The sequence below is a fragment of the Cornus florida genome, unplaced genomic scaffold (assembly GCF_030987335.1).
Source record: "Cornus florida cultivar Cherokee Brave unplaced genomic scaffold, ASM3098733v1 CherokeeBrave_3.0.0_Hap2_Chr11, whole genome shotgun sequence".
In the NCBI taxonomy this organism is placed as follows: domain Eukaryota; kingdom Viridiplantae; phylum Streptophyta; class Magnoliopsida; order Cornales; family Cornaceae; genus Cornus; species Cornus florida.
The window spans coordinates 79,208,549-79,223,686 of NW_026775581.1; the positions used below are offsets into that span (position 1 = coordinate 79,208,549).

The following is a 15,138-nucleotide window of genomic DNA, read 5'->3' on the forward strand; positions in this document are numbered from 1 at the left end:
CAAGTTGGATAGAATGTAAAACTTTCCAAAATCTTAATTTTAAACCTCTCAAGTGTACTAACACACTCTCTTACCTTTCTAAAGCGTTGTTCTCATCATCCTGGAATGTATAGAAGAATGAATACGATCACTTATTCAATTCCGCTTCCGATATTGATTCTTGACAAATCGAACTGAAAATTTACAGTTCGATCGGACTCGTTTTGACAACGAAATATGTCAATTACAAATTTATATCTCATATGAGTAGGAGACCAATGTAGCTAGTCAATGACGTCCACTGTTCATGGCAAAGCAAAAGCAAGTGTCTCCCCTAATCATTTAAGCCACAGTCGCATTTTCAATTATTTGTTTAAACACTACGCATGTAAAGGAAAGCTTTCTCCAATTAATTGGCTATTATGTGTGTCTTTGAAATTTGAAGAGAGCTGATGAGTTTATCTGCCTCTGCTGCACCTTAATTGCTTTGTGGTCCGACAACCGGTTCTCTTTCTCTCTTCGTACTCCAGTTGTTTTTCAAATTTCCATTAAAAATCACATTACATTTTGATCTATGTTTGAATAGTCTCATTTGGTTGATTTGTCAGAGAATATTTTACTATTTTAACGAAATAATTATGAAGAAAATTATACGTTGATTTCATTTCGATTAATACATGTTTCTAATAAAACATATGCGGTGTTCCAATTCTTAATCCTTGTCAATTTTACTCATATTTTATTCTTGATTGTTTACCATTCTGTTGCTACAATACAATGAAACCTAATCTCGAAGATAGATTGAATCAATGTTTACATCTTATACGTACTAATGTTAGTTACATATTTTCAACTATATATGGAAAACCATAATTCATTGAAGAAATTAAAGACCAACTTCTTCTAAAATGTTGTGTCTTGAACTCACTTGAAGATGAAGAAGAATAATTCATCGAAGAAAGCACAACCTTATAAAAATATCAAATACATGAAGAAACATAAGTATAAGATATCAAATATGACTATCCTCACTTGAGGATGCATGTATTAGAGAATAATTAGTAATATGTCATGGCCGGTGACTTGTAGTCCACTATTATGTTTGTATATGGTATGGTAATAGATGGGGCCAAAACAAATCAAACTACCAAAATGCCCTCCAATCATTAAAACAATGCCCACCTTGTCCCAACAAATATTTTCTCCAACTACCTCGTCACAACATACATATTTATATATATATATATATATATATATATATATATATATATATAATACCTTAATGGCACACATCAAATAAATAATGCAATAAAATGTATTGGTCCCACGTAAAATAAAATAATACCCAAGAAACAAATAAATAATTAATTAATTAAAAATCCAACACACTACATTTTTATTGTCACGCATGGACCTGGCGGTCCGACAGTGACAGACCTCCTCCGATGCAATATAAGCAAAAATCTTGTAGTATTTGATAGCCATAGTTAAATTAAAGGGGAGTGCCCCTTCTTGTAAGGCATAGTTGTTGTGGTCGTCCCTGCATCAAAACATACCCGAATTGTTGATCAGGGAGATGCAGCTTCCTCCTACGTTTAGTCGGCATACTGTCTCAAGTGTAGTGTCAAGATCAATAGGGAGTTCAGTGCAGTGAGTTCGTTTAATTTCATTATATTTAGTTGCAAGGTTTGAAAGAGGAAAATAGAACATATCACAAAAGGAAATAAAGGAAAAAGGCCATTAGTGGTTGCAAAAATTAGGGAGGACAATTTAGTCTTTTATTTTATTAAGAAAAGAAGTTGGAGTATTAGAGGAGATTGTTGGAGGACAAATATCAGCTCCTTAAAAAAAAAAAAAAATTCTCGTATCACCAAAAGTTTTGAACAAATTAAATTTGGATAAAAAATAAAAATAAAAAACAATATTTTGTAGTCTGTCTCTCCATATGTCACCAAATGGATGATAAAAAACAATGCGCTTAATTACAGCCTTGTAGTTGCAGGACAACACGAGCTAGGATGGAAAGAATTGTCACAGAAATCCATGAAATTGAGATATCAGAAGACCATATGTCAGTTGATATTCCATTGGTAAGTTCAATTAGAGAAAAGATAGATAAAGTGTCTCCTATATCACCTGATTGTAGCATCTACAGAGTTCCCAAGAGAGTTCGTGATACAAATGAAAAGGCTTACACACCTCAAGTAGTTTCCATTGGCCCTTTTCATCACGGCAAAGAAGACTTACAAGCCATGGAAGAGAATAAATTGAGATACCTGCAGCCATTCCTCGATCATGCTGGGTTGAGTTTAGAGAGTTGTATAGGAGCGATAAAGGCGTGGGAAGAGGAGGCTCGAAATTATTATGCAGAAAGCATTAAGCTTAGCAGTGATGAATTTGTGACGATGGTTCTTTTGGACAGCAGTTTCATCATTGAGAACGTTTGGAGGAACGAATTTATGCCGGACGAACAAACTGATTACTTGGGTAAGCCAATTTTTGTAAGTGCCATACGTACCGACTTGATCTTACTTGAAAATCAGCTTCCATTCTTTGTACTTGAAGGTCTATTCAACCTAGCTTCCCCTATCTTCCGGAAACACCATTCCTTCCTCCAACTTGTTCGAGGTTATTTGAAAGATCTTATGCTAGTCGGAGACGTCAAAAAATCAATCTCAAGTTTCAGTACTGTAAAACATTTTGTTGATTTGTTAAGGTCATGTCACTTACCATCAACTCCCAGATCAGCAACCCCATTTAGTGTCAATTTTATGGCTATACACAATGCAACAAAGCTACATGAGGCCGGCATGAAGTTTAAGAAGGCCAAAAGCAATCACTTGCTTGACATAAAACATACCATGGAACGGCTAGAAATCCCCCACTTGACCTTATGCGATTGGACAGAATCTCTACTTCGAAACCTCGTTGCACTGGAGCAATGTCATTATCTGTATGATAGTTACATAGTGGATTATATTTTTTTCATGGATAACCTAATTGACACTGCTAAAGATGCGGATTTACTTATCCAAAATGGAGTTGTTAAGAGCTATCTAAGTGATAGTGCTACAGTGGCCGGTCTTTTTAATGGTCTCACCACAGAAGTGACGTTGTGTCATGAGAACTACTACTTTTATGATGTATGTGAAAAAATTAATACATATTGCAATGTTTCTTGGCACAAGTGGGGGGCAACGTTAAAACGTGATTATTTCAGCACTCCGTGGAGAACGGCTTCTACCATTGCTGCAGTTATCCTGCTCGGACTTACTCTTATTCAAGCTATCTGTTCTCTAGTCTCCCTTTAGTTTCAGTGCTTGTGTACTTCTATTATGCATGGTATCCCTTTAGTTCGTCTACTTGTATGATGCATTAATTGTACTTATTTTTCCATTACCGGTTCTAAAAGATTATGTAGTTTTCAACATCCATGTACTTCGATCTATTATGCATTATTGGTGTATCCCTTTAGTTTGTTTTTTTACACTTCTATTATCAATTGTATTTGTTTCTCAGGTTTATGGTTTTAAGAGATTATGTAATTTCCAAAATTGGCAATATCAGAATTTTTCCTTTTTTATTATTGTAGAAAATAGGCAGGAATACGAAAATGTGAGGCACAGGAAGAGTTAAATATTTAATTTAATTTTATGTTATTATCCAAGGCTTAGCTTGATTGGCATGTCCCAACCATTTTAAGTTTGATGTAAGTTACTATTAAAAGTTTGATTTTATATGTCGTTTCTTTTCAGCTTATTTCAGAGTTTTTTTAAAACTTTTTATTTCTTATCATATTTTAGGGAAATATGAAATAACTGTTTCTATAATTTTTTATTCTCTTTTCTTTATTACTTCCTTCCTAAAATATGTGAACGGAATAAAATCTAGCGCTCGAGAATTTAAAATTTGTCACATTGTACTAAAAAATAGCAATAATTGTAAATTGTTGAAACGATCCTATAAGCAAACCAAAGTTTAGTTTGAAGAAAAATGCTGATATTTTTCTTTTTGGGCAATATGTTCGTTTGGGAAGAAAATTCAGGTTACCAATCCCAAAAAAAAAAAAAAAAAAAAAAAAAAAAAAAAAAAAAAAAACTTCTGTCATAGTGCTATTAAAAAATTGTTATTGATGAAAAACATATTAATTGTTTTTTTTTTTAATGAAATTATTTTTAAATTTATTTGGTAATAATATATTTTTAAAAAAAACACTTGTATTGCTAGTTTTACAATAATATCTCTTAATATAAAGGTACCAAATTTGATAATAGAACTTTATAAAAAAGTGGCTAAATTTTTTTTTGTAAGAAAGTAAAAAAAAATTGTCAAAATAATTACCTAAAATATACAACCTCTACTTATAATAAAGTTTTAAAAATTCTAAATTCAACTTTCATTCAAAAGTTTTACCAGGCGAAAGTGGTAATCATTAAAAGCGAACTTTTAAGCTGTTGAAAAACAATTCAAAAAAAGGCTCTGTTATGAGCTTGGTAAATCTGTTCTATGATAGATTGGGCTTGTCTGTTCTTAATATATAGACTGGGCTTTGTTTGTACGGGTGGAAATATATAGTCTTCCTTGTGGGTTGGGCTTCATTGGACCAATGACTTATACCATACACTTATGGGCCTTTGTACTTTTATACATCAATATACTTTGATTAACTTTTTGGAAAAGAAAAAGAAAAAACTCTTCCACACTTCATACTCTTGGAGAGAAGAAAACGTAGATTTGTAGAACGATTATTTATGTTAGGGGTCCAACTTGAGCCTGCCAATTTGAATCTAATTAAAGCCCAATTCGATTTTTCACGGGTTTAGATAATTATTTTTATAATTAAGATTGGTGTCATCAACCCAAGCCCAACCTGAACCCAAATTCTTAAAATTATTTATATAATTATTTTTACAATTATAATTGATATTAATATGAACTTAATTAGGGTTGGGCTTAAAAAATTACGATTTTTTTATTTTATTTTATTTTTTTATTTTTTTTTATTTAAGATTATTCTAATATCAAGGTAACTCAAGATCACATTAAATTTTCTGCGAGAAGATTGGTCAATCATGAATAACTCTAATTAACTCAACTTTCTATCTCAAAATCTCAACCTGAATTTAAAAATTTAAAGAAGGGTTGAGCTCGAGTTGAATAATTAAGGTTAGAGGTTGAGTTAGGCCGGATTAGACTAGAATTACACAATTTATGTCATATTAGACTTGAGTTTTATCTCCAATTCGCTGAAGTTACAATCCTATTACATGCATTGAGAATTTTGAGATGAGTAACCTTAGAATTAATGAAAAATACATGTACAAAGAAATATATATATTAAAATTAAAAATTTAAGTGGTGGACCAATGTTTCAGGTCAGTGATGTGGTGATGATGATTAGGTAAACCGTTCATATATAAGGTTTTTATTTATTTATTATTATTTTTTTATGGCAGTAATAGATGTTAGCACCCAATCAGATTTCATGGGATCACACAAAAATCCAGCAAGGCATGAGCTACCCGATTACGAAATCGCCGAGAGAGACACTACTATGAGAGAATGTAGGCAACTTTATTGCTGACTGAGTTAATTTCAGCTGGACTCTAAAGCATTCACATTCAGTTTCGCATCAGATTTAAAGCACACGTGCTGGTAACCAAGAGAGCGAGCCCAAAAGACTACAAGGCAAAAGGAAATGGCCTCAGCCACCAATGCCGATGAAGAAGGAAACTGTTTAAACACCGCGTCATGAAGGATGGTTCATATATAAGCTTGTTTGGTCAATTTCTTAATTCCTCGAGACCACTCATTTTTCTGCCACTTTACTGTTAATTATTGATATCTCAATCTCTCTCTCAGTTGCAGTTTCTTTCTTTAGTGGCGGTTTCTAATTTCCATTAAAAATCAGATCGACATTTTTATCCAAGTTTGCAAAGTTTCGTACGGTTGATTTGTGAGAAAATATATATTATGCTATTTTAACAGAATAATTATGGAGAAAAGTAAATGGAGAATAATTGTGTTTCAATTCCTCTCAATTATAATCAAAATATATTTGTTGGTTGTTTCCATTTTATTACTACCATATATAATCAAGCCTCATCTCATATAGGTGCAAATATTAAAACTAAAGGATACAATATTAATGCATAATAGGACTGGTTAGTAAAATATGGTACCCAAATAAATAAATAAAACCGAATAGGATAAAAAATTCGACTATAGACCTATTATTATTTTCTTATATTTAGGAATGTTACTAAATTTCCAGATTAACTGGTTCAAAATCTTGTACCTTTAAGGACTGTTTGGGGGATGCTCTATGTTGTGATGGGTTGTTCCCTACCGTGCAAATGGACACTATTGAGGACACCAACTTGTTTGGAGATGGGCTGTATTGTATTGAACAGCGCAAGAACAATTTCATAGAATGGGCCAATTTTCGAAACAAAAAATTGGTGTTCCAAAGTGTACCCAAAATATTGGCGGCCCACTATTCACTGTAGAAAGGAGAACAACAGCCCAAAGTGCAGGAATTTTGAGAACACATATTTAAGAATCGGTGGAACATTGCCCTAAATGTGAACTTGCCTCCATCTCTATTCTCGTTCTAAACTGTGAACTTGCCCTAATTTCTGAAAAAACACTGTGACTTGCCCTCTCTCCTTGCAACTGCAAGCTATAATATCTACAAGAATCAGAAGTTCGAAACCCACCTCCATCCCTATTCTCGTTCTCAATTCTGAAGTTGCCCCCTCTCTCTCTCCAACTGCAAACTACAAAATCTAGTAGATCTGTGAACTTGCCCCCCCCCCCCCCCCTCTCTCTCTCTCTCAAGAACCCCATTGATTCATACATAGATAAGCTCAGACTTAGCTTTTTACAGCTAATTGAAAAGGACCCTTTTGGCTCTCTGATCTTATTTGACTATTTCTATTCCTCCTTCTATATCAGTTCTCTCTAGGTAAACAGGTAGATCAATCCAAAAATTACCGAATACGATTTGTGCATTGCTAAAAATGATCTCTATCTCAGCTCTGCGTTTTCCGACGAACCCCACCTCTGCGTTTTTCGGCGAACCCAAAGCTTCGGCGCGTACATCTGTCACTCCGACGAGCTCTTGTGCTCTCTCGTCTACCGATTCCGACGAACCCCACATCTGCATTTTTTTAACTGAATTTTTGTTTGATTCAAATTCTCAAATCTCTTGCAATTTCTTCACCTGCTATATATATATATATATATATGACCGGTCCTTTACAAGGGTCGCGATACCAAGTCAAGCTTGAAGAGTTGTGAATTTAGGAGGTGGCCAAGTTTTACATTTATAGAAAGCCACTACTACCTTTCTCTATATAAAATATAGATAGGGCGAGTAGGGATCGTCCCAAGGGATTCGATGGTGTATCAAATTGTGAAACTATGGTAATTAGGGTTAGTAGGTCGAGTGATCACACAATTGATTAGTTGGTTGATTAAGCTAAATTGAATTTAACTAAATAAAATAATATGAAGTAAACAAGAGAGAGAGAGGTCTTGGGGTGTAGAGATCACAACCAAGCAATACTTTTCTATACTACTAACAAGTGATCAATTGAGGGTAATGGATGTGTTGCAATATGATAAGGGTGTGTGTGCATTAGGTTGATTCAATTGGCAAGGATGACAAATCAAGCAAGTATTGTCTAAACATCATGTGAAGAGCACAATATATCTAAACAATAGAGCATATATTGTCTAGACAACATGGGGATAGCACAATAGATCAAAACAAGTCATTAATCCTTCATTAAGCTCACAATCCACATACAACACAATATTAGAGAAATATGCTATTTGGACTCACAAGCATGGAACATCAAACATCAAGAGTAGATTGTCCTCCCATCTAACATTACACTACCATTACACTAAATCTACACTACTAGCATGAAAATAAAGCTATCTAGACTAGGGGAGAGGCACAAACTATCAAGAATAGGCATAAACCATCAAATGAACCAAAATAGCATTCATTAAGCATATCATCTTGATAATCTCTAGATCTATAGCATCAATACACATAGACATGCATCAAAAACACTAAATCTAGGGATAAGCACATGAATATCCTACTCTAGCATACATAGACATATGGATAGAATAGAATAGTCAATTGGAAGCATTAAACCATACAAACCATGAAATAATCAAGATTTATATATACATGAATATCAAGATGTATCATACAACACTAATCCCTCAATAATACACAAGATTAGAGTTTAGAAAGCATGCTTGGGGCTAACTCTAGCCCCAAGAGGATGTCTAGCCACTCATGGTAGTGATGATCCAACCCTCAAGGGCTAACTCCATGGCTGCTCTTTGTTAGTGAATATCTCCTCCAATGGTGCTCTAGCTTCCCTCCTTCCTCCTCTCTAAGAAAAGCCTCTAAGATCAATTTTCAATGTGTGACAAGAGACTCCCTCAAAAAGTGTATCATATTCCTTATATAGGTAGGTCAAATACACCCCATGATGAGCTGTGGTCGTACAAGGCATATTCTCTAATCATTGGATGAAGGACGGAATAAATGAGCTGGACTTTAACTTTTTCTCGCTGGAGGAAGTTCGATCGATCGAACCTTAACTTGGATCGATCGAAAATGGGTTCGATCGATCGAACTGCATCTTGGATTGATCGAAGTGGTCTGACTCCTCCTGATAATGACAAGGTTGGGATATTTTCAAGATATTTATGGGGAAAAAGACAAAAGTGGTTGGTAGGCGTACAGCTGTGGATAAGATCAATCATTTGAATAGGACAAAATAGGGTTCGATCGATCGAAGGTGATGTTCGATCGATCAAACTTGGAATTTCAGCAAAGGCCAAGGTTGGATCTATCGAGAAGTACTGTGATCGATCATAGATGTTCGATCGATCGAACTCTAAGTTGGATCGATCGAACTTTTCAGCTGCACAACTTGATTCCTTTTTGCTCATTTCTTTCTCCACTTTGCTCCCTCCTTTGGTTTATCTCAGGATTGCTTCAATTAAGCTCTTATTTGGCTGAGTTGGCTAAATTTTGGGATTAGTGCCTGAAAATATAAATAACACGTAATAAGTCTAAAACGGCAAAGTAAGATAGATAAAGGTACTAAAATGCTTAAGCTTAACGGGTTTAAATGCGCACTTTTCAGTGCTCATCAATATATATAGCAAAATAGCTTGAATCCTCATTTTTTATATTTGTCTATCTGAAATTTTAAAAAAATTGTTAGATAATATAATATATAACTTATTATTAGATAATATAATATATGATAAAATTTGTTTTTCTATATATATATATATATATCAAAATAGCTTGAATCCTCATTTTTTATATTTGTCTGTTTGAAATTTAAAAAATTTAAATTTAAATGGAGAAAGAAAATAATTGTGACTTATTATTAGATAATATAATATATGATTAAATTTGTTTTTTTATTTTTAGTAAAAAGGTGCTATGAAGAAGCAAATTTTCTATTTAAAGGTTTGTATTGGTAATTTTTTAATAAAAAAAAACCAACACTCGTACTAATTTCATGCAATGAAATTTATTGGTAATATTTATAGGTTTTTATTGGTAATTTTTTAACAAAAGGAACCCAAGAATTTTATTTGGTAACTTATAGTTTTGGAATTTGTCACTTAAAAAAAAATATATTACATGATTTTTTTTAGTGATTTTAGTTAAACTTTTACTATTACAAACATGTTTTGTTTTCATATTTCTTAAAACAATATACATTACCAAACATGTTCTACCATATTTTTTTTCAAAACATGGTAACACCATTTTCGTAGGGAACACGATTGCATTTAGCATATACAACAAGCTTTTTAAACCCCTAGGTTACCCCTAGTGGACGAGTAAAGTCTCGTGAGGGTTTCCAGAAATGGTACCCACAAACATTAAGCTCATTCTTTCAAAAGAGGCACCAATATTGCAAACAAGCATTGGGAGAAAACTACCTCAAGTATGCAATTTTTCAACCGTTTCTATGCAATCTCCCAAAATTTCAATATCAAGCAAGCAAGTATGGTCCTCCACATATTAAGAAAATGATCATGAAAATCGAAACAAGTCTAGAATCCATGTGAGTGGTCCGGTATCAAGTGTGTTGCTATCTTAGCCAACTAGAGAAGTAATCACATCCTTACCCTCAAACTAGCACACAAATCTAGTACCGATCATCAAGATAAGAGAGTGGACCTTTTATTAAAGCTTTATTGTTCTAGGTGCGCTTATTCTTTTCACTCATTTTCTTCTTTTTTTTTTTCTTTTTTTTTTATTTTATTGAGGATCAAAGATGGAAATATTGTGCAATGTGTTGATCTCTTAAGTTTTCTAGAAGATTCATGTAGCGAGCCTTAGGTCAATGACTCCCAAACCAGATGGCTTTAGGGCATTAGGTGTTAAGACACCTCTACGGACTTACAAACTCAAATCAACTAGGTTACAAATCAAGACAACAACCATCTAATCATTTCCTACTTCTCACCTTTTGGGAGAAGTCCTCACTTTTATTGCTTTTGTAATTTTTTTTTTTTTTTAATCAATTATTAACCTAGAGTTTGGGCCCTCCACCTTTCGGCGTGAGAAGTTCACTACTTAATGAGGCAAGAATCCCGGCTACTCAATGAAAAGGGGTTGTTATCCACCTTTATCAAGAATGAAAGCTTTCAATGCACTACTAGCCCAATTGGGATATAACCAATTCAATAATCAACAAAGCATGTACCCTACAATTGAATGCTAGCGTGCGCCGGTGCTAGTGTAGAATCTTAGAATGAATCTCAAAACAATCACAGAATCAAGATGATGTGTACCACAAGTGCAAGCATGATATTAATTTTTTTTTTTTTTTTTGAAAAATTTACTCCTAAATGGCATTCAAAAAGCATACAAGGAGTATTGGACTCTCAAGTCAAGCAATTTTTAAATTTTAAGCAATATAGTCCTCAAAAGATCAAAATCATAGCTAGAAATGGACTAAGTATAGATATATCCCTCAAATACACAAGACATACTCAAAATTTGAATTTTAAAGCAACACTGAAACATACACCAATACCCCAAAACTTAAACTGCACATTGTCCTTAATGTGTGAAGAGAACAAAGGAAAGAGTATACCAGTGCTTTAGACATGAATGATCGGGATAGAAGTATCCAAAATGGGTGGCATGGCCCCCCCAAACTTGGGATAAACTATGGTCCTGAAAAGTTTGCACTCGGATAAACTCATTAGATAACAAGATAGGATAATCAGTGCACAGTGGACATGCAAGTGTAAAATGGGATAAATAGAGAATAGAGAGAGAGGTGTAAGAGTGGTCTTAAAAATTGGGCAGCATTCTCTCACGGAAGTCACTGTGGTGTACCTGATGGAGTCAAACATACAAATATGAGATACTAAGAGACATCCATAATCAAAAATTAATATATAGAGAATATAAAGTGCAGGTACATCAATAAAATAATAAAGCCGACAGACCGGCCGCAAAGTATAATACAGTAACAGTAACAGTATAATACAGATCCAGAATAAAAGAAATGAAAGCATAGAACAACTGGAAGTGGAGTCTCAGGAGGCCTGATCGTGAAGATCTGTAATGGCTGGAGGTGTAGGTGCGGGTGTAGGTGCAGGGAGTCGGCTGAAGAGATCGGCAAAGCAAGCCATGATATCCGCCCTGAAAGAGGTGAACTCGGTGGGCAGTGATGTCGGCTGGCATTGCTGCTACGTCCTCCTCCAGTGTCTGCAAGCGTGCTCCGAATCCGGGAGTGGGAACTGGAGACTCAGGCAGAGATGCCTCTGAAGAAGACTCCCGAACTCGCTCCTGAGCAGCGGCTCGATCATTGGTATCATCGGCATCAGCATCATCTGCAGCATCGGCATACTCCTTCGCAGGTCGCTCCTGGTCAATGTCCATGCGATCTGCAGCCGGACCGACTGGTGCGTCGTCCGCTGCGATATCTGTGCCTGGGCTGCCTCCTCCTCCTCTAGTTCAGCTGCTGCCTCTACAGCTGGCTCCTGAAGACTCCGAATAAGAGCATTGTAGCTCTTCTTCCAGTCGCTCCTCCCATAAAAGCTGGACTGTGCAAGGGACTCCTCATCTGGTGGCACTCTGTAGCGCTGGTCAAGAAGGATCTGCGTGATGAGGTGTCCGAAGGGCAGGACCTTGGACTGCTTAGGGTCCTTCCTGGAAATGAAAGAATCATACAGCAACCTCATCACGCTCCAGATGAGGACTGGGATAGATACCCAGCAGCCCGTGTAAAAAGTGTAAAGAGCTGTCAAGTAGTCATGACGCCTCTGGATCTTGTGGCCCGCCATGTAAATGTTCTGGAAGAGAACTGTGTCGATGAACCAGAGGTCGTCAGGCAAGAAGGTCCTGGTGGCGAATGTCTGACCACCGGCATGATGGCCTGTCAAGGAGACAGCCATGTCAGAAAATGAAGGCCTATGCAGCCTCGGGTATGTCTCTGCAAGCTCAGGTGGACACCGGTGTGGGCACCGGCAAGCACGGGCCAGAGTGTCAACTGTGATGACAATCTCATGGCCGTCCACTGTAGTGATCATCTCCGCGGTAGATCGTGGCGAGGGCCAGAGATGCTGAAAGAATAGCCGCACCAGTCGCGGGTATACAAGGCCGGTGACTGGGGCAAGGATGGCTGAGAGGTCCCGCTGCATGATATCCTGATAGCCAGACCGGGTCAGGATAGACTCGGAGAAGTACTCAGTATCGAAGTACGACTCCTGAGCCACGGTCATGGCTGCATATCTCGGCAGCAACTGGTCACGGCGCTGAGCCGGTAGAGGTGGCTGCGGTGATGGCATGGCGGCTGCATCTGCCTGATGGCGCGCAGGAGAAGGTGATGGTGTGAAGGCTGGAGGAGCCTGGGATGTAGATGGCACGTGGTCAGCTCCCTCCTCAGCCTCGTGGGATGGGGACTGAGGGGGAGTAGCCTGTGCGGGCTCCTCCTGAGCATGAGATGGCTCTGCAACCATCTCTATCCTGGGCCGTATATGTCTGCGGGGTCGCTGTGGCCTCGAAGATCGCCTGGCTATTGTCTTGAACCGCGGAGGCATGATCTGTAAAAAGAAAAGAAAATTACAATATATAAGTCAGTGCCAGATATATAAGAATTTAAATGCATAATAGAAACATGTATGTCAAATAAGATAGACAAAATATGGATGACATGAATCTATGATAATGATGAAATGTGAGTCATGCTAAGCAATGTAGGTATGAAATGCATCCAATGTGGAATATCACAGGCATTGTGCATATAAAGATAGCATGAAGACGACACAAGATGAATGGAGTGTGTATGTGTGATCTTTGAAAGCTCGATCGATCGAACTTTAAGTTCGATCGATCATCGAAAATTTTCGATCGAAGCATGAAAGTGCACAAGATTGGATCGATCGAAGGTAGTGAAATGAAGTTCACTATTTCGATCGATCGAAGCACAAGTTCGATCGATCGAACTGTGCGAATGCCGAATTTGAAAAGTCACAGATCTGTGAGATCTAGAGTACGGGGCCCATACAAACGTGTTTATGGGCCCATCTACACACCATTCATACAATCAACAACACCCAAACACTCCCCAACTTCAAATCAAATCTAAAACCCCCAATTTTGGTTCGGCCGAATGCATGTGTGTATATATAGCATGTAATCATGAAATTGAAGCTTCAACAATGAATGATTCATACATATTAAACATGATTTAACATAAACAATCAATAACATGCATCAATTTAAGCTTGGAATCAAGAAAATTGCATTCGGTTTACCTCTAAACCGAGAGAGATGAGATGAGAGAGAAGGGGCAAAGCCGCGATGAAAATGGAGCTTATCCTTGGCGGAATTGGCTCGCCGGAGATAGGGAAGATGATTGGGATGGAGGTTGGCCGGATTGAGCTTGAGATTAAGAGAAAGGGAGACTTAGGGTTAGGGTTTGTTTCGAGGTTGGATCGATCCAAGTGTATCGATCCAACTCAGTTTTATTTTAAAAACACGATATGCAGAGTTCGATCGATCGAACATTAAGTTCGATCGATCGAACCTAGGTCTCCACTCTAAATTTTTTTTTTTTTGAATTTGAATTTTGAATTTTGAAAAATCAAAGGAAATTAAATTAATGAGATGCAAATTTTGATCGATCGAAGAAAGATTTCTATCGATCGAAGAGGATAAAGAATGTACAAGTTTAAGGGCTCAAGAGTTGACACGTGTTGGAACCTTGGATCGATCGAACTTGGAATTCGATCGATCGAACATGAAAAATTTTGAAAAGTCCCGAGAGCATACATTTTTGAAAAATGGATGAGACCTGAAAATTTTTCTAAGTGTTGGGACTCATGATCGATCGAACCACATGTTGGATCGATCGATCGAAATGGTTTACGATCGATCGAACTTTGAAAAATTTGGAGATCCCGAGAGCATGCATTTTGGAATTTGGATGCAGGTCCAAAATTTTTCTAAGTGTTGGGTGCAAAATGAGAGCTGGATCGATCGAGTCCATAGTTGGATCGATCGAACCAATGTTCGATCGATCGAACCAAAACTTGGATCGATCGAAATTATGCCTAAATGCTCAAAATGACTTGAATGCTCATGCAATCCCTTACTCAGTTCCTTCCAATATATATGAACCATAAAAAACAGTATCTAGACTTCGCAAGAATCAAAATACAAGATAGAAATGAGGGAGGAATAGGGTTTTGACATCCTACGAGTTTCGGTGCTAGTTTTTAACGTCTCTAGCAAGACCTAGGGTTCTTTTAACCCGGATCAAAGATCTTGCAATGCATCCCCTCCTTTTTGGGATGAGAGATGTTTCGAGTCACTCCCAACAAATGGTTCTTGGAAGAACTTGTTGGGGTAAACTTAAAAGACGTCTTGAGTTCCTTATCAAAACTTTCCTTGGGCTTCCACGCCCTTTCACAACAAGAGTTCAAAATCACTTTTCTTGCATGAAATGCTGAAGATGAAGATGAAGGCTTTGAAACATTGTTCATACACAAAAGCTCATTCCTTTCACAAGCAAGATCATAATATTCCTCTACCACATTAACCTCTTCCTCATATTTGTCAAACGGATTGGGTTTGGG

At 36.7% G+C, this 15,138-nt stretch overlaps 1 protein-coding gene across 3 annotated transcripts in view; it reads left to right on the forward strand.

The window, feature by feature from the left end:
• LOC132284018 (UPF0481 protein At3g47200-like) overlaps nucleotides 1-5,988 on the forward strand; it is a 74,423-nt gene extending 68,435 nt beyond the window's left edge. Inside the window, exon 2 of one of the 3 annotated variants that reach the window (XR_009472188.1) lies at nucleotides 5,436-5,988. Coding sequence is in view for 2 of the 3 variants with exons in the window: in XM_059786078.1 (XP_059642061.1) it covers nucleotides 1,998-3,290 (1,293 nt within the window). In the remaining variant the exon portion in view is untranslated. Of the gene's footprint in view, nucleotides 1-1,975; nucleotides 3,465-5,435 lie in introns of those variants that run through there. The other 2 variants (XM_059786078.1, XM_059786079.1) reach the window with 2 other exon arrangements.
• Nucleotides 5,989-15,138: the final 9,150 nt, after the last annotated feature.